General features: G+C 42.5%; 2 protein-coding genes across 2 annotated transcripts in view; both read right to left on the bottom strand.

Annotated features, from left to right (window-relative positions):
• LOC138972575 (uncharacterized) overlaps window positions 1-1,006 on the bottom strand; it is a 2,655-nt gene extending 1,649 nt beyond the window's left edge. Inside the window, exon 1 of the mRNA XM_070345260.1 lies at window positions 1-1,006. This exon is cut by the window's left edge and continues 578 nt beyond it. Within this exon, the coding sequence (XP_070201361.1) occupies window positions 1-1,006 (1,006 nt within the window).
• A 10,861-nt stretch (window positions 1,007-11,867) lies between these two features.
• On the bottom strand, window positions 11,868-16,090 carry LOC138972488 (putative inactive serine protease 43). The gene is made up of 2 exons (XM_070345158.1): window positions 15,854-16,090; window positions 11,868-14,612 (listed from the first exon to the last, which is right to left on the bottom strand). The coding sequence occupies exons 1-2, from the start codon at window positions 16,088-16,090 to the stop codon at window positions 14,421-14,423; spliced, it is 429 nt and encodes a 142-aa protein (XP_070201259.1). The 3' UTR covers window positions 11,868-14,420.
• Window positions 16,091-20,956: the final 4,866 nt, after the last annotated feature.

The following is a 20,956-nucleotide window of genomic DNA, read 5'->3' as shown; positions in this document are numbered from 1 at the left end:
TGAAGAAAGGGCGGTGTATAGCTTCCAGGTAGGGAAGATTCTTCCAGAAGTATTTGTCTTCGTTGAACTGCACAACTAGCGCAATGTCGGGGATCAGAGGTGATTTCCACTGGTCTGCAGAGAACCAGTCCCGCTCTGTAGTAACTGTACTATTGTTGCACTGTGTTTTAACTGGCTGGATAAGCTGTTTCCTTAATTGAAGTTCTTGTTGAGGACCTTCCGACTCGAGGCTTGTCCGCACATTTCCCAGGACTACTTTGCATTCGCTTGTTCTTCGAACTCCTCGCCAAGGAGAACTCACACGCGAAGGCTCAACAAAGCTAACTTTCTCAATAACTGAGATCCAGGATTTCACGAGGGCGTTTTCTTGATGACTGATATAACGCATGTCGAGAAGATGATTCGTGATGTTCTTGAAACAGGCAAAGAACGTGTAATGCGCTTCACAGCTCCAAGAGTCCAGCTCCCGAGCAAGCGCTCTAGTGTCCAGACCATCAGCAGTATCAGAGTAAGTTTGGTGACGGACAACCGCTTCTGATGAACTAGGCAGCTGGTAGAATCCCGAATAGGCGTCAAGTTCACGAAAGAGCCTCTGCGACAGAAGTTGACGAAGCAGCTGACAGCGAAGTTCAGTCGACATACAGGGTATCACCAGACCCCAAAAGGATTCTTTACGGTACAAGCTGCAAGCAGGCACTACTGGGGTAAAACTCTTCTGCCCTACAAACACTGGGGGTGCGGACTGGTCAAACGTGCTACCTGTATGTTCTCTAGCCAGGCGCAGTGTCGGCTCTATGGGGCCTCTAGAACTCCAACCAACAAGGAGGTCCCGAGAAGTGTCGACCAGGCCATGTTTCACCAGAACGTTGTCGAAATCCCTGACATAATACAGCCTGGAGTTACGATCATTCTCTTTCACGTTTCTCTTCCCGTCGAGAGCTTGAGGAACCGCGTCCCATGCACCGAAGTGAGAGTAAGGGTTGAAGAGGTGGGTTTCGTTGTACATCAACCCGTGCTCTCTGTCTGACGAAAACTGCACCACTTTAACCGCGTCCGGTAAAGACACGGAGCAGTCAGCATCCAGAATGAAAGCAGCTCCGCGAGAAACGGCCAACAAGTAGGCTAAATTCTTCTGCAGAATACGTCGTGTTTCCTTTTCTACGTCAGACCCAAGGAAAGGTTGAAAGACTGTGCACTCAGCTGTCTTTTTTCAGTCTCCGAGAATCGAGTCACTATCTGTAATCAACAATATTTTCCAGCCTGGTGGCGCCCGTTGAAGGCTTTGCTTGCAGTCACTTCTACTAGCTGAGTCCAGTACGATCCACTTGTCGTGTGAGTGTGTTTGGAAATGTTCAACATGGCGTCGATAAAGGGAGGTAAGATCCAGGAGATTTGTTGATCCTTTTGCGAACACTCGGAAAAGGAGGCTCATCGCAACCAGAGTGGTCATGACGGCGAGTGTTATTTTGACGCGCAAGGAGCGTCGATAGCAACGTCGCAGAGAGGGACCAGTCATCATTGTTGGGGTAGAATGTAATCTAATAAGATAAAACAAACAGTGAGCACCTCTAGGTAGCTAAAATGGTTGCACAAGGGTGGAGCAAAAACTTGGACAAGGCAAGGCGTCAACCCGACCACTGACAGGCGCCAACAATCGAAGAAAGAACTAATACAACAAGAAAAGGAAATGCTTTATACGACTCCCCTTTGTCATATCCCATTACACTCACTAAACAACGGTGGAACCCCCCCCCCCCCATCTTATAGAAAACTCCCTCCCCCTTTTAAGACCATGCCCCCCCCCCCTCCCCGATAGAAGGCTCCCTCCCTTTCACGACATTTCTTCACCAATGCTGTGACCCCTGTGACCCACGCACTGTCCCATCATTTAGTTATTCAATGCTAGGAATATCGCAGAAACAAACTGGTCCCACCACCACTAACCTCATACTCAACACTCTCTACATTTTGAAAACGCACCCGACAGCAACCGGACACTGCTCATTACTCAGGGGAATCAAAAACCAACATCATGTTGAAACACATTTGCATATTACACTCTGAACTAGAAAACCGTTTAATCTTTCCCAACCAATTGCGAATTTTAATGACCAATCTCATTAATTAATTTGAAAGTTTTCAAGCTGAAATGCAATTTATAGTCCGGGCTTCGTCGAAGATTGCTTGACCAAAATTTCAATCAATTTGGATTGAAAAATGAGGGCGTGACAGAGCCGCCTTATCTTTCACAACTGAAAAACCTAACGCCACGTCCACTTTTGACGCGGTGGCGGAAAATGTTTCAGCTCCAAGTAGCGAGAACCTTAATAAACAAGTCGCGTGAAGCGATATACAAACATTTAGTCAGTCGTTATCAAACTATAAAGATCAATACAAAAAGCCAGTTATCGCCGAGACAGATAGTCTCGGCTAACCATATCCGAAGACCGAGGCGGGTCACCCTCGTCTCTAAGCAACCGCCCGTAGTACATACTGAACCTATTCTCTTTAATGAGCAAACTGATTAACTAATTTTTAAGCTTCCAAGCTGAAATGCAATCTCTTAGTCCGGATATTGTCGAAGATTGCTCGACCAAAATTTCAATTAATTTGGTTGAAAAATGAGGGCGTGACAGTGCCGCCTCAACTTTCACTAAAAGCCGGATATGACGTCATCAAAGATATTTATCGAAAAAAATGAAAACATTGTCTGGGGATATCAAAACTCTCATGTGAAGTGTCATGAAGATCAGTCCAGTAGTTTTCTCTGAATCGCTTTACACACACACACACACACACACACACACACTGACACACACGTACGCACACACACACACACACACACACAAGGCACACACACACACACACACAAGCACACACACACACTGACACACACACACACACGCACAGATACACACACACACACATACACACACACTAACACACACACATATACACACACACACACACACATATACTGACACACACACACACATATACATATACACACACACACATATATATATATATATATATATATATATACACACACACACATACACACACCACCACCCTCGTCTCTATTCCCAGTCCATGATAACAAAAATCAAAACTTGACTAAATGTAAAAATAAAAATCTTGCCTCCTTCGCGGCGCGCACTCGGAAACACGCGGTTTTTTGTTACCATCTGCCGGCAATGTACACATTGGGCCCGGCAGTAAGCCGTGAGATTTATTTTCGCTCCATGATCGAAAACATTGTTGCCACGCAACAATCGCGTCAAAATGAGGGGATACATCTTTCTAACAACCATGTTCATAATCTTTTAATATTCTGTCAAATTTTGACTAAATGTTTTAACATAGACGGGGATTCGAGACGAGGGTGGTGGTGGTGGTGGTGTGTGTGTGTGTGTGTAGATCGATTTTGAGAAAAGTATTGGACCGATCTTCATGAAACTTCACATGATAGTTTCTGGGTATGATATCCACAGATTGATTTTTCTTTTTACCGATAAATATCTTTGTTGACGTCATATCCGGTATTTAGTGAAAGTTGAGACGGCACTGTCACGCCCTCATTTTTCGATCAAATTGATTGAAATTTTTCGTCAAGCAAGCTTCGATGAAGCCCGGACTTTGGTATTGCATTTCAGCTTGGAGGCTTACACATTTTTTTTTTTAAAGAAATCGATTCAAAAATAAAGTTATCTTATTCTTGATTATTTTCTGATTCCAGAAACATATAGATATGCTATATTCGGATTAAAAACAATCTCAGAAAATTAAAATATGAAAATTCTAATTAAAATTAAAATTTTAGAAATCGATTTTAATTTTATCTTTTTACTTATCATTTCCTGATTCCAAAAACATCTTAATATCTTATGTTTGGATTCGAAAAAAGCTAAGAAAGTTAAAAAGAAATCAGAAAAGCGCTGGAATAATTCTGTGATAAAAGGATTGAAATTGAATAACGAGAAAGTGTTATTGTCTCAATTTGCAGACGATACAACTCTTTATTTGGATGGCAGCAAAGAATCCTTTGTTGAATGTGTTAAAACTTTACAGAAATTTTCTAAATTTTCCGGATTAAAGATAAACAATGAAAAAACTCAAATTGTCTGGATTGGAAGAAAGCGAAATTCACAAGAAAGATATATGAGGGATATGAACTTCTGTTGGGACCCTGGGATTTTTAAAGTATTGGGAGTCAAATTTTCGACAAACATCGGCAACATTCTGGAAATTAATTATGAAGGAATATTAAAAGAGATTAAAAGAATTTTAAACGATTGGAGCAGAAGACAGTTAACACCATTCGGTAGAATTATAATTTTTTAAAAATTTGGTCCTTTCAAAATTGGTTTATTTATTAACTGTATTGCCAGACCCACCCGAAGACTTTTTACGAGAAGTGAACTGAATGCAGCCTTTTATTCGTTCCTGTGGAATGGTAAACCTGCAAAGATTCGGCGTAATGTCGTTTGCAGACCCTATTGCAATGGTGGTCTGAATATGATTGACATTTATACTTTTGTGGCATCAGTAAAGATGAATTGGATTCGCAGATTAAAGATGTTTGAATTTGATGTAAAAAAGCTTATTTTTGATATGATACCTGGAATGAAAGACATATTTAAAGTGGGTGCCGAGTATGTAAATACACTTTATTAAATGTGTTAATGAAACGATGTGGTAACAGTTTTTGGAAGGATGTTTTGAAACAGTATAAGAAATGCTGTTCCTTAAGCGAGGTAATTAATGTGAATGATTTTGTTTCTGCATGTATACATTACAATTTGAACATTATACGAGACCACGGTACAATAGTAAATAAGGAATGGATTGAAAATGATGTAGTGTTTGTCCATCAGTTGCTACATTTAAATGGAAATTTTTTTTACCTTTGAAGAATTTAGGTTACATTTTCCTTTTGTTCAAACTAATTTTGTATTCTATGAGGGAGTGATTAAGTCCTTACGAAAATATCAGAGAAAAGTAAAAATTGATTCGTTGAATGGTTTTCAGATTAGGGATTATAAACCCTGGCAGATTATTTGTAGAGGCAAACAGGCAATTAAAGAAGTCTTTTTGAAATCAAAATTTGATGATAACCCTGCAGGCATGAACAGATGGAATATGTATTTTTACAACCTGAACTGGAAACAGATTTTTGATAAGTGTTTTAAAACAACTAAGGACACACAGTTAAGATGGTTCCAGACCAGATTGCTTCACCGCAACCTTGGTGTTGCGAGCCGATTATTTGTTCAAAAGATTCTCGACGGTCCCCTTTGTGCCTTTTGTAAAATTGAAAATGAAACAATTTCCCATATATTTTGGTACTGCCCGCTTAGTCGGAAATTTTGGACTGATTTGGAAGATTTGTTAAACAGAAGTGGTATTTACCGCGCAAATGTTCTTTTTACAGAAGAATTTATTTTGTTTGGGTGTATGAACAATGTTAAGGTAGATGTGGTTTTGGATTTTATCATTTTGTTTGCAAAGTTTTATATTTATAAGAGTAAGTTACAAGAGACAAGGCCACTGTTAGAAATATTGTTAAGAAATTTGAAATACAGATTTGAAATAGAAAAATATTCGTTTCAATTCTGGTAACATTACCAAATTTGTAGAATTATGGTCCCCATATGAAGAGTTGGTTAGGTAGTACGCTAGGTTGTGCAGAGATGTGATGATTTGTGTATATATATGTTTTTTTGTTTTGATTTTTTTGGTTTTTTTGGTGGTTTTTGTGGGTTTTTTTGACATTATTATTAACTGACTGTATTATTATTAAGCAGGTAATACGTCCATAATGTCAAGTATTGTAATCTGCATGTTATGTTAAGCTCCGGCCTTACTTGTAGGCGAACGGTATGTTATATGTCCGTCTGTCTGTTATGTCCTAATGTTGTATATATATGTCTTGTATACTTGCCATTTACATATTTATTATAAATGTTGAAGGATGAATGATGATACATTGTAGACGGATGCATGTTATTGATTAAAAGCCCCACACTGATGTGCTTGGCAACAACAAAAAAAAGAAAAAAAAAGCGCTGTACGTTGTGCGCTATACTGGCTTGTAACTTTCTGAGCTTGAACATACGTGTCACCGTCACCGTGTCATACCCATGAAATCGACAACGCTCGTGAGCATTGTGTTAGTGTAAAATGTGATGAGTTCGATTTCAGTCTCTGAGTTCGACAGATTGACTAAATGTAGTAATTTCGCTTTGCGCGACTTTTTTTTTTTTAATTTTTAATTTTTAATTTTATTTTTATCTTTTTTACTGTGTATGTGTTTTTGTTGTTGTTATTGTCAGACATAATGATACTTTCTCTGAACTGCACATCATCCCGCAAGAGTTCTTTCAGAGGTTTGATAAGGTACTGAGCTTGTGTTGCTTTTTTGAGCATTTTGTGGACATAAAACCGGGGTTTCTTTTTAATTACGTTTAGTCAAGTTTTGACTAAAAGTTTTAACATAGACTGGGAATCGAGACGAGGGTCGTGGTGTGTGTTTGTGTTTGTGTGTGTGTGTGTGTGTGTGTGTGTGTGTGTGTGTGTGTGTGTGTGTGTGTGTGTGTGTGTGTGTGTGTGTGTGTGTGTGTGTGTGTGTGTGTGCGTGCGTGCGGATTCCGAGGAAACGATTGTATCGATCTTCATGAAATTTTACATCAACATTCTTCCAGATGATATCCCCAGATGATTTTTTCCTTTTTTTCGATAAATGTCTTTGATAACGTCAAATCCGGCTTTTAGTAAAAGTTGAGGCGGAACTGCCACGCACTCATTCTTTGATCATATTGATTGATCAAGTAATATTCGACGAAGCCCGGACTATGGCATTGCATTTCAGTTTGGAAGCGTATTTATTAATTAATGAGTTTTGTCATAAAGAATCTCAAAATTTTTATTCAAAATTAAAATTATAGTAATCGATCCAAACATGTTTTCATATAATTCTTTATTATTGCTTGAATCCAAAAATATGGATATGCCATGTTTACTCTGAAAATACTCACAATTAAAGAAAATAGGTTAATCAGGCACTAAGTTTGCGCGCTTCGCGGAGACGAGCTGGACCAGTCTCAGTCATTGGATTAGGGCTAGCGAAGCCTTAACTAGTACATGAAGTCCCGGTGTTGGCTGTTTTTTTAATTTTTGTGTTGATCTTTCAGTTTCAGGGCGACAAATTGACTAATGTTTTTATATCGCGTCACGCGACTTGTTTCTTTTCTTTTCTTTTAACAACAACAGACACTGACGACATCAGCAGAAGTAACAACAGCATAATCGGTAACAACAGCAAACATCAACAACATCAGCAGAGGTGACGACAAAATAATAATCATCAACAACAACAACAACAACAACAACAACAAACAACAGCAACAACATAAACAACAACAACAACAGCAACCAACTACACAAACTCTTTAACCAAACCGATGCTACACAGACACAGAATAACTTACTCGCTTACCTTAGACCGTATAAAGCTCACAGATGAACAACTGAAACATACTCTGCTCTTTCCTTCTCAAAAACAACAATTCTATATATATAGCAAGTCGCGTCAAGCGATATCAAACTATTTAGACCATCTGTCGGCCTGAACCTAAAAGATGACACTAAAAACCTGGGATCAGACATCGACGAGACAACTAAACCCTGGTTAGCGAAACCCTGAAACTTATTTATGGTAAGGTCGTTGTCGCGAGCCAGAAAGGTGACACATGCCAAAACTAAATTAAATGTTGACCATGTCTGTCTGTCTCTCTCTCTGTCTCTGTCTCTGTCTCTGTCTCTCTCTCTCTCTCTCTGTGTCTCTCTCTCTCTCTCTCTCTCTCTCTCTCTCTCTCTCTCTCTCTCACACACACACTCAGCGCTTGTGCTTAACAGGAAAATGCGAATTTCTCTATTCTCTTTAACTTTGGAAGATTGTTTGTAATCAAAACATAACATATGTATATATTTATGGATTCAGGAGAAGACAAAGAATACTGACAAACAATTACAATGAAATCATTTTTGAATCTGGAAGTGAAAATTCACTTTTATTAAAAACTTAAATGAACAAACTATATAAACTTGGCCAAAAAATTATTGCAACAAATTTCAAACACAAAGTAAAGCATTAATCCCCGTGTCATTTTATTAACACTTTATATGCCAAAGAAGGCCGTTCACATAACCTTCACCGGGATCACTATTTGGATTAAATATTTCTTTTACAGGGATCGCGTGACCGCCGCTCAAGTAAGGGTACCCTCAAAATCGACCAGACAAAAACGGAAGAGCCGAATGAAAAATCGACAAAAAATCACAATAGGCAAAACTTTGCAACTTTGACATACGAGAAGAAATTCAAACCAATTATCTACCCTGAACAGATTGTTTTGTTTTGCTACCTTGCGTATTTCGCGTGCTATGCTATTCCTACTGATGCAGGTGTCGATCGCAAGAGCGGTCAAAAACGGGACTTTTTGCGTCATTTTTTAGGGGTATCATGAAAAAAAAGTCTTCACTTTAGCAATGACTTGGTGGATTGCTTTGAAACTTGTAGAATATTTTACCAACATACTAGAGATACTTCGAGCGAAATGATGGATTGTTACAGGTGTTTGTTAAAATGTTATGCAATTTTTCGAAAGAAGTTTTTAATCTTGTCATAGGATTGTTCCCTTGGGTTAAAAAAATGTATGACTTTGCATGTCTTTAGAAAAATGATTGATACACACACTGCTAAAGTTTTATGTGCGTGTAAGCACTGACGCAAATTTGCTGGACCAGTAAACACGCTACATATTTAAGCGATGATTCTGGTGCCACAGTGATGCCGAGCCAAGCGTGACCGTAGCATGTTTTAAGAGGCACGCAGCGATAACAGCTGTAAGCGCGAAACAGCGTGAACGTTCCATTTTTTCCTCATGTGTTTGCATGACTAGCAAATTAACGCCAGCAGCTACACGCAAATGAAACTTAGACAGAATCTGTATCAATTATTTATCTGTAAATATGCAATGTCATGAATTTTTGGGACACAAGTGAACAAGTTTAACAACATTTTCCGAAACATTGCGTCACATCTGCATAAACAACCGTAACGATCCAAACTTTCGCACGAAGTATCTCTAGTATGTTGGTAAAATATTCTACAAGTTTCAAAGCAATCCACCAAGTCATTCCTAAAATGTAACGCTTTTTGACATGATACCCATACAAATTGATGTAAAACGTTCTGTTTTTGACCGCTCTTACGATCGACACCTGCATCAGTAGGAATAGCATAGCACGCGAAATACACCAGGTAGCAAAACAAAATAATCTGTTCAGGGTAGATAATTGGTTTGACTTTCTTCTCGTATGTCACAGTTGCAAAGTTTTGCCTATTGTGATTTTTTGTCGATTTTTCATTCGGCTCTTCCATTTTTGTCTGGTCGATTTTGAGGGTACCCTTACTTGAGCGGCGGTCACGTGATCCCTGTAAAAGAAATATTTAATCCAAATGGTGATCCTGAAGGTTAAGTGAACGGCCTTCTTTGGCGTATACAGTTTTAATAAATTGACACGGGGATTAATGCTTTACTTTGTGTTTGAAATTTGTTGCAATAATGTTTTGGCCAACTTTAATTAGTTTTTAAGCTTCCAAGCTGAAATGCAATCCCATACTCCGGACTGAGACAAAGATTGCTTGACCAAAATTTCAATCTATTTGACGGAAAAATGAGGTCACAACAGTGCATTCTTGATTTATTTTTAATGAAAAACCAGATATGACGTCATCAAAGCCATTTTTCGAAATAATTAGGAAAACACATCTTGGGATATTATGTCAAAGAATGCACATGTTGATCAGAACAGGAGGTGGTCCATATTAGGGGCTCTTCCCCAACTGCGTGCAGCCATTAGACGAATTCCGAAGTTAATTCCGGCGTCGGGTTTGTATGGGTTGAGGTACAGTGACATTTTCTTGCAAATCCTCCGACAAACAAATGAAGGACCAATCACTAGCGAGGGGTTTGTCGGAAACGCTTGTTTTGGTCCACGTGTTTCCAACACTCCCCTCGCTTAGTGATTGGTCCCTCCTTTGTTTGTCGGAAGTTTTGCAAGAAAAGGTCACTCTCCCACAACACCTACAAACCCGAAAGAGTTATTTCCAAAAATCGTCCATTTCGCTGCACAAGTTTTGATTTGAGCCAGGGCCGGACTAGGCGAAGAGGAGGGGGGGGTTGCCAGTGGTGGCCCAGGGGGATGTCCCCCCTGGCGGCAGGGGCGTATCAGTTCATTTTATGGGTGTTTTTTTTCCAAAAGTATATTGTGAAGATATGGGTGTGAAGGCGCAAAGCGCCAAGCCGACGGCGCGAAGCGCCTAGCTTGCTCGGGGGGTCCGGGGGCATGTCCCCCGGAAAATTTTGAAAAAAAGGATGCAAAATGGTGCAATCTGGTGCATTCTGAGGATGATCATTACCAGTTTCAGGCAGCAGATTTTGTCACTGATTAATACCCCAAAAATTGAAACTCAATGTAAAATAAAGAAATGCATACCTCATTCAATATTTTTATTTTTTGGCTGGGGGGGGGGGGGGTCCGAAAACCCTAGAACCCCCCCCCCCCCCTCGATGTGGGGGTCAGGGGGCGAAGCCCCCTGAAGCTGATGGGTAGGTCATATTATGAGATAGGAAAATGGTCGCTCCTTGCATGAAACGGCATAAAATAAGCAATAATAAAAAATAAAAAATAAGTAAGGTACATGTTTAGGCTAGGGGGGGGGGGGGGGGGTTGCGCAACCCCCATAACCCCCCCGGTAGTCCGGCCCTGTGAGCATAGAACGTTGCGTCTCCGGCAGTCAACGCCTATTAACTGGATGGCACCATTTCGTGGTTGGTGTTGTTTTTTGTGCAATATTCATGTCGGATGACGCTAAACATGGCTGCTAGGAAGAATTCGTTTTGGGACTTCTTGAAATGAATTGCAGTTGCCGTTCCTGTCACCGTGACTGCGCATATTAAGAACAGGCTTAGCGGCTTGTCCATGTATTGGGTTATTTTTTTAGAGTCAAACGAAAAGTTACCTTTCAAAAATGAACAGCTTGATCGGCTTCGACGGGTAACAGCTTGCTTGTCTGTGTACGTACGTGATCAACGGCATAAGAATGTCACTCAGTGTCTATGGGTGCTCAAAGGGAACTGCGCACACACACAAACACACACACGAACACACACACGCACATATACACACCAAGACTCAACTCGGTTTTTTAGTCCGACAGTCAGTATGCCTGTCTGTCTGTCTCTCCGTCTGTCCGTAAGTGAGTATGTCTATCTGTCCGCCTGCCTGTCCGTCTTCCATACACATACGCAGACACCCACACACGCACTCACATTCTCTCTCTTTTTCAGTCCGTCTGTCTGTCATTTTGTCTATCTGTTTTTCTGTCTGTTTGTCTCTCTTTCTGTCTTTCCGTCAGTCTGCCTGTTTATGTGTCCATCTGTCTGTCTCTCTCCCTCTTTCTCATACACACACACAGACACACAATCATGCACACACACACACACACACACACACACACACACACACAAAAAGCACACACACACACACACACACACACACACACACACACACACACACACACACAAAAGCTAGTCGTGCTTATGCTCGGACAAAAGCGAAATAAGAACGCATGATGCGATGAAATACGCCTGTAGACACTGTGTGCGTTTATCTTTGCACTCACTGGGTGCGTATCACACACACACACACACACACACACACACACACACACACACACGCACGCACGCACGCAAGCTCGCACGTAAAACACACACGCACGCACGCAATTTCAGAAGACATGAAAATAACACGATTTATTAGTATTAGAGTTGACAACCTTTCAACGTTATAAAATGTAAATTATCTTAACATTCTTTTCTCTTCAGTAACAATTCGATTTGAAACAATATGGAGAATATGCTTTCAAGAGAAAAAACACCACACCATGTTCAAGAACAACAAGTACAGTAATATCTCTGTTTTCCAATCACAGGTGTATAAAAGCGAACACTGGCAAAAAGGCAGTCATATCACACACAAAAACAGTATCCTTACGAATTAGTATGATTTATTATGCTGTTTGCTCCTGAGCAGAATAAATTTAATTTCTGAATAATAGAAGCACAGAATTGTAGAAATGTAGAATTATCAACAAGTTGCTTACTGTCATTGTCATTTCTTTTGAAATAAAATCAATAGTCAACATTTTTGTACAAACGTTTAAAAACAAACAAAAACAACAAAATGTTGATTATCTGCGAGATGTGAGATACAAGCCTGCAAAAAAGCAGAGTCTCGTGTGTTGACAGAAGTTTGCCCTGATATGACAAAAATGTGAAATAGAAGCAGCTTTACACTCTAAACAGATTTCAACACATTTTCAATACATCTGTAACAAGTTTTGAACTCTTCGTGACTTTGTACATAGTTTTGCTGGCACAAAGTAGCACACATATTGTCCACAAGTGTTCGCATAATAAACACATAGTGTTCTCAAGTGTTCATTTGAACACTGTGTGTTTATTATGCGTGCCTCTTTCGCAAGTAGACCTATGTAATATTTCACAACGTTTTCAAAACTTGTTACAGAAATTTGTTTAAAATGTGTTCAGTTCTGTTTACTAGAGTCTATATAGCTTTGTTTTGCAAATACTGACTAAACACTGGCACTGAATAAACTTTTTTTAAAATTTTTTTTTACACATTCTACTTACCCTTTTTTGTCACAAGATGTTCAAACTCTTACTCTATGCAACAAAGACTTCTTGAGAAACTAGTTCCAAAAGGGAATAAACCGGAAGGCATACAAACGCCCAGGTCTGCAGAAACGAACATGACTTGTTCTTCTAAACAAAAAGTAAGACCAAGAATGGAGAAAAGAATCACAGCAAAAGGACGCAGTCCATCTTTTCAAAGGTAGACGTGAATCTCAACTGACCTGATGCAGTCGCTCGTTCAGATGATAATTCTTTCTGCACGCGTGGAAAAGGCAAGTACGAGAGTCGCTGTCGCTGTGGCCTGCCACTTGCATTCGTGTCGGGTGCCTTGACCACCAAGATGATCATTTCTTGACATTCATCACCACCTTTCTGCAGGTATGGAAAGGAAAATGTGAAAAGCACTGCCGCTCAATGTGTTTATTAGGCTCTAGTGGCCTACTTATAGCTTTCGTGTTGGGTGCTTTCACCACTAAGACGATCATTTACGTGGCCAACCCATAGCTTTCGTGTTGGGTGCTTTCACCACTAAGACGATAATTAACGTGGCCTACTCATAGCTTTCGTGTTGGGTGCTTTCACCACTAAGACGATCATTCACGTGGCCTACCCATAGCTTTCGTGTAGGGTGCTTTCACCACTAAGACGATCATTTACGTGGCCAACCCATAGCTTTCGTGTTGGGTGCTTTCACCACTAAGACGATCTTTCACGTGGCCTACTCATAGCTTTCGTGTTGGGTGCTTTCACCACTAAGACGATCTTTCACGTGGCCTACTCATAGCTTTCGTGTTGGGTGCTTTCACCACTAAGACGATAGTTAACGTGGCCTACTCATAGCTTTCGTGTTGGGTGCTTTCACCACTAAGACGATCATTCACGTGGCCTCAGTACCCATAGCTTTCGTGTTGGGTGCTTTCACCACTAAGACGATCATTCACGTGGCCTACCCATAGCTTTCGTGTAGGGTGCTTTCACCACTAAGACGATCATTCACGTGGCCTACCCATAGCTTTCGTGTTGGGTGCTTTCACCATTTAGACGATCATTCATTGACTTGTATTATCACCTTACATGGCGACTTTCGGGGAGTCGCCAGTCGGCAATACGCAGACACTTCTTTCAGATCGCTGAAAACTTTGCCGTAACTTTGGCAGGTCTGCCGCATTTTTTTCTCACAAAGTGACGCCAAGGTCTGCCTTTAACTTAAAAGATTGCTGACCCTTTTGCGGTTATTTCGGCAAATTTTCCAAAGAAAATAAATCCTGGCAACATCCCTGCCTTACGGGAAGTTTCAAGCCGCACTTTCGCGAATCCTTGAGTGCATTTGACGTGGGTCTTTTTAATGTCAGAGACATCGAACAGCTACACACATCCTTCCTGCTCGTCCAGTTTAGCACACTTGTAAAGCCCGCGAAGCTCTGACATCTTGCATACTAACACACCAATATTTCCGTCGACACTGCCAATGAAGAAAGTCCGTAAAATGTATTTAACTGAAACGTGAAAACTAAATTCCAAAACTTGAACATCAGTGCGACTGCAGCAGGATGACGTTCACATCGCACCGTGGAATGCAGAAATCGAAGGAAAGAAAACAAAGAAAGACAGGAAAGAAAGGGGGAATATTTGAGCCTATCCCTCGGCCAGTGTGGTCAGGGATTCGATGGTGGTCTCGATCCAGTTGATGTAGAAGGGGGCATAGGTGTAATATCCAGGCTGACCCTTGTTGCCGCAACCAAACCCGCTGGACACGATACCGAAGAGCTTGTAGTAATCCCCGAGACTGTCCGTCTGCCGGCACATCAGTGAGCTGCCAGAATCGCCCTGCAAAGAGTCAGTGTTGGTTCTCAGCACAGCAGCTTGTATCACAGTGCCGGCTGATGGAAGCATCCGACTCCTTTAGGCTTACTGCAGTAGTGGGGTACTGTACTACAATAGTGGGGTACTAAACTCCAACAGGGCGAAAGGAGTAAGACACTTCGATCGACCAGCACTTTGGTACAAGCTCCTGTGATTCTGAATGTGTTGTTACAAAAGAAGATCAGACTATTTTATTCCGCCCGTTGTGGTACAACCTAATGATTATAGATTGGCTAAGAGGAGTCACTCATCAATACAATCATATAACTGCATACATATACACATGCTCACATACACCCACACACCCAGACACGCACATACACCCGTATACACGCACGCACGCACTACACACACGCGCACACACACACAGGAAAAAAAAAACCATACGCTTGCACACGCACCAACCCCCCCCCCCCCAAAAAAAAATATATATACATGGATGAGTAGCCATGTCTGATCCAGGCACCACTGTTGCATATCGATGCAGTATAGAAGCTTTCCAATAAATCGGATCATAAAGATTACCAGCGGCAGCATCTGTACAGTATATCTGGTTGGAGACAGCTCATTAAATGCCAAAAACAGATGTTACTGTGGAAATGCCCAAAGCAGGTTTGACAGTAGAAATGCCCAAAGCAGGTTTAACAGTAGAAATGCCCAAAGCAGGTTTGACAGTAGAAATGCCCAAAACGTGTTTGACAGTAGAAAGGCCAAAAGCAGGTTTTGACCGTAGAAATGTCAAAAGTAGCTTTGATAGTACAAATGCCAAGAGCAGGCTTGACAGTAGAAATGCCAAGAGCAGGCTTGACAGTAGAAATGCCAAGAGCAGGTTTGACAGTAGAAATGCCAAAAGCAGACTTGACAGTAGAAATGCCAAGAGCAGGCTTGACAGTAGAAATGCCAAGAGCAGGCTTGACAGTAGAAATGCCAAGAGCAGGTTTGACAGTAGAAATGCCAAAAGCAGGTTTGACAGTAGAAATGCCAAGAGCAGGTTTGACAGTAGAAATGCCAAAAGCAGGTTTGACAGTAGAAATGCCAAGAGCAGGTTTGACAGTAGAAATGCTAATAGCAGGCTTGACAGTAGAAATGCCAAGAGCAGGCTTGACAGTAGAAATGCCAAAAGCAGGTTTGACAGTAGAAATGCCAAGAGCAGGCTTGACAGTAGAAATGCCAAAAGCAGGTTTGACAGTTGGCTTACTACCCACCCTGCACGAGTCTTGTCCTCCGGACGTTCCGTTGGCGGCGCACATGAAGCCCTTGGTGACGTATCTGGTGATGTCGTAGAGGGTTGTAGACTGGAAGGTGTCCACGCACACCACATTGTCGTACACGTCAAGCTCCACCTCCTGAAGAACCTCCGGCACTGACCCCGTGTCTGCAAAGGGATGCCAACAGATTAAGGTGCGATCATCATCATCATCAACATCATCATCACCGTACATCATCATCATCATCATCATCATCATCATCATCATCCCAGCCAGCAAGACATTAGCGGCCGATAATCGGCCGAACACCCTTCAAAAAGTCGGGCCGGTGACGTCAAAACATACGACGCGGGTGTTGGCCCGACTAACTTTTGCAAAGAGGCAACGAGGCGGCCGACAGGCGGCCGAACACCTGCACTATGGCGGCACGCATCCGGTCCGATGTTAATCGGCCCGATGACTTATTGGACCTGCGGCCCGACACCTTATGCCGACATCGGGAAGATATCGATTTCAGCGGGAAGACATCGGGACGATGTCGGCATAAGGTGTCGGGCCGCAGGTCCAACAAGCCATCGGGCCGATTAACATCGGACCGGATGCGTGCCGCCATAGTACAGGTGTTCGGCCGCCTGTCGGCCGCCTCGTTGCCTCTTTGCAAAAGTTAGTCGGGCCAACACCCGCGTCGTATCTTTTGACGTCACCTGCCCGACTTTTTGAAGGGTGTTCGGCCGACTATCGGCCGCTAATGTCTTGCTGGCTGGGCCGGGTGCAGCTACAGATACAGCAGTATGTACCACCCCCCCCCCCCCCCCAAGTGTAACAGTGCAAAACTGATTCACTTACAGCTACAGCTACAGCAGTACAACCCCCCCTCCCCCCAGTGTTACAGTTGAAAACAAACCTACAGATACAGCAGTGTGTACAACCCCCCCCCCCCCCCCCAGTGTAACAGTGCAAAACACATCACCAGCTACAGATACAGCAGTATGTAGAACCCCCCGCCCCTACCGCCCTCACTGTAACAGTACAAAACACACCTACAGCTACAGATACAGCCGTACACCCCCCCCCCTCAGTATTACAGTATAAAACACACCTACAGCAACAGATTCAGCAGTATATACAACCCCCCAAGTGTAACAGTGCAAAAATTACTTACAGCTACAGCTACAGCAGTATGTACACCTCCCCTCCCCCTTAGTAACAGTGCAAAACACACCTACAGCTACAGATACAGCAGTATGTACAACCCCCAACCCCCCCCCCCACCACTGTAACAGTACAAAACTCATTTACAGCTACAGATTCAGAATTATGTACATCCCCCTCCCCCCGCTGCCACCACTGTAACAGTACAAAACATACCTACAGCTTCAGATATAGCAGTATGTACAACACTCAACCGCCTTCCCCCGTGTAGAGTGCAAAACACACCTAGAGCTACAGATACAGCAGTATGTACAACCCCCCCCCCCCCCCTCCTGTGTGCAAAACACACCTACAGCTACATATACAGCAGTATGTTCAACCCCCCTCCCTCCCCGCCTACTGTAACAGTACATAACACACCTACAACTACAGATACATCAGTATGTACAAACCGCCCCCCCCCCCCCAAGTGTAACAGTACAAAACACGCCTACAGCTACAGATAGATCAGTATGTACACCCCCCCCCCCCAAGTGTTACAATGCAATACCTACAGCTACAGATACATCAGTATGTACACCCCACCCCCAAGTGTAACAGTGCAAACCACACTTACAGCTACAGATTCAGCAGTATGTACTCCACCCCCACCCTTCCCCCCCCCCCCCCCCCAGTGTAACAGTGCAAAAATCACTAACAGCTACAGCAGTATACCCCCCCTCCCCGTACAGCTACAGCAGTATAAACAAGAAGGGCAAAGCCCATACGACTCACATGCTTGACCTTTACATGACCTTGACCTTGACCCTGAAGGTCAAGGTCAAATAACTAAACCTAGCAATGACATCATACACTAAGAACTGCTTTACACATTTTTCCTACCAAAATACATGTGACCTTGACCCAAGGTCAAGGTCATCCAAGGTCATGCAACACAAAGCTGTTAATTCAAGACATAGGAAGTACAATGGTGCTTATTGGCTCTTTCTACCATGATATATGGTCACTTTTAGTGGTTCACTACCTTATTTTGGTCACATTTCATAAGGGTCAAAGTGACCTTGACCATGATCATATGTGACCAAATGTGTCTCATGATGAAAGCATAACATGTGCCCCATATAATTTTTAAGTTTGAAACAGTTATCTTCCATAGTTCAGGGTCAAGGTCACTTCAAAATATGTATACAATCCAACTTTGAAGAGCTCCTGTGACCTTGACCTTGAAGCAAGGTAAACCAAACTGGTATCAAAAGATGGGGCTTACTTTGCCCTATATCTATATATATATACGACTAGTGTCTGTGTGTCTGTGTGTCTGTGTGTGTGTCTGTCTGTGCGCGATGCACGGCCAAAGTTCTCGATGGATCTGCTTCAAATTTGGTGGGCATATTCAGGTTGACCCGGTACAGGACACAACCTGGTCGATATTTCAACACGTGCTCTCAGCGCGCAGCGCTGAACCGATTTTGGTTCCACCTCAGCTATTTTGGTTCCACCTCAGCGACCCGGGCCCCCATACCGACACACCATAGCCGCTACACCACATCACAACGCCAAAGTTCTCGGTGGATCTTTTTCAAATTTGGACACCGTATTCAGCTACACCCCGGACACAATATCATCGATGAGATATTTCAACACGTGCTCTCAGCGCGCAGCGCTGAACTCATTTTCGTTTTTGTGTTCATTTCACCATTATAAGTAACTCTTCCTTATCTTCTCCAGTGTTTGGCGTTTATCTCCCTTCCTTCGTGTGGCTTTCCCGTTCAGTTGTAAGTTACTACACTGCGCTGTCCACTGCGCTGAGCGTCTTCGGATATTCCCGGCGTTACTATTTTTAGAAGGTCAACGCAGTGTACAGAACGTAAATTGGACCCGTAAATTATCCTCACTGTAAAAGTGCAAAGGTCGAATCAATTTATAGCCACGCGAAAAATACACTGTCATCTATCTCTCTATAGATACGGCTTCTCTGTGTTTTTGTGTGTGTGTGTGTGAGTGTGTGTGTCTCTATGTAAGCAACACCTGTGCATTCTTCAGTTCTGTTTGTGATGTGGTCTGGCGGCTTTTGTGTAATTACAATAATATACGTCAATGTATACTCACTGCTGCCAATAATCACATTCCGCTTAAATCAGTAAATCCTAACTGTAAGGCCAAAAGGAATGAGTGGTGGAATGCAGACTGTGATGAAGCCTTGGCAAACAAGCGATATCACATTAGGACATATCTCAGGCACTGCTCAGACGCTAACTTCACGAATATGAAGTCAGCTGAAATACAATTTAACCAGATCACCGCTGAGGCTAAACTTCAAAACTGGGAAAACTTTGTCCACAAAGAAACTAAAGATTACAAAGACTGTGGCAAAATCTGGAAGAAAATCCGCAGATTTAAATGTAGATACAGAACTAAAGAAAAGCCACTACTATCGGGTGATAAAATGACCACAACTGACTCTGAAAAGGCAAACCTATTAGCAGATACCTTTGCCAAAAATAGTCAATCAAAATCCCTAGATACTGAACGACTCAATTATAGGTTAGATCAGGAGAAGGGTTTCACATACCCCCAGATGACAACCAGTTGCCTATAAACTGCATGTTTAAGGCAAAAGAAGTCCAAAACGCCATCTCTTCTGTGAAAGACCCAAAAAAATCCACAGGTTTAGACCCAATATCATATCACATGATAAAACATCTACCACCTAACTTTGTTAAGTTGCTCACTCAGTTTTTCAATCTATGCTGGTTAAAGGATACTATCCCCGCAGCGTGGTCAGACTCACAAGTAGTAGCAGTATTGAAGAGCGGAAAACCGGGCAATCTACCTGGCAGTTACCGCCCCATATCACTAACCCCCCACCTCAGCAAGATCTTTGAGCGTGTGGTGAACCAGAGGCTGGAGTTCCACCTCAATAAACACAATATCATTCCTACATGCCAGGCAGGTTTTAGGCAAGGTCGTTCGTGTGCGGACCACATTGTGCACGTCACTGAAAAAATCAAAAAGACCTTGGCACATAGTAATAATTCTCTTCTTGGAACCTTCTTTGATATTAAATCTGCGTACGACAGCGTCTGGCATGCTCGTCTACTCCTAAAACTCGGCAGAATCGGTGTCTCTGGCCACATGTACCAATTCATCAAAAACTTCATCAGCAATCGCAAGATGTCTGTCCGAGTGGGCTCTTCGGTGTCCGAAACCCATGCGCTGGACATGGGGGTTCCCCAGGGCAGTATCATCGCGCCAAACTTATTCAGCATCATGCTCTATGACATTACTTCTGTTAAGGTTGACGGTGCCAGTGTACTTCTGTATGCGGACGACCTCGCCTTAATAGACACTAATAGACCACGCCATAACAGAGTTACCAACACTGTTGACTTATCTTCTTACCAAACTAAAATCGACAACCTCTGTCAATATATGTACACCAACGGCTTCCAACTAGCCTCAAATAAAACAGTCTTTCTTGTTGTCTCCCGTAGACAACTGTACAGGAACTGCAGTATAAAGATAGGTTGTGATATTATCAAACCGAGCTCAGAAGTTAAGTTCCTCGGCGTTATCATCGATACCCGACTTAACTGGACCAGTCATATCGAACATCTGATCAATAAGGCCAACAAGGATCTTTATATCATACGCTACCTGGCGTCCCAATCCTGGGCCAGAGGACGTAAGTGTGTCACAGAGGTAGTGCGGGCATTAATTCGCTCCCGCCTCCTTTACGGGTGCGAAGCTTATTTCGCGACGCGCCCGGCGCTCATGAAAAAACTGGCTATTATAGAGTGCAGGGCGCTCAAAATAGCTCTGGGACTCTCCCAACAAGCGAGTAAGAGTCGAGTCTACAGCGAGTGTGGGTGGCTGCCCCTTGTGGATGAGATAAAACTCCGTTCAGCTCAGTATGCTGTCAGAGCCCACGCGGTAGAGAACTCTGCC

This window comes from Littorina saxatilis, linkage group LG1, assembly GCF_037325665.1.
Source record: "Littorina saxatilis isolate snail1 linkage group LG1, US_GU_Lsax_2.0, whole genome shotgun sequence".
In the NCBI taxonomy this organism is placed as follows: Eukaryota; Metazoa; Mollusca; class Gastropoda; order Littorinimorpha; family Littorinidae; genus Littorina; species Littorina saxatilis.
Note: the sequence above shows the minus strand (reverse complement) of the source record. Positions and strands in the feature narration are given on the sequence as shown.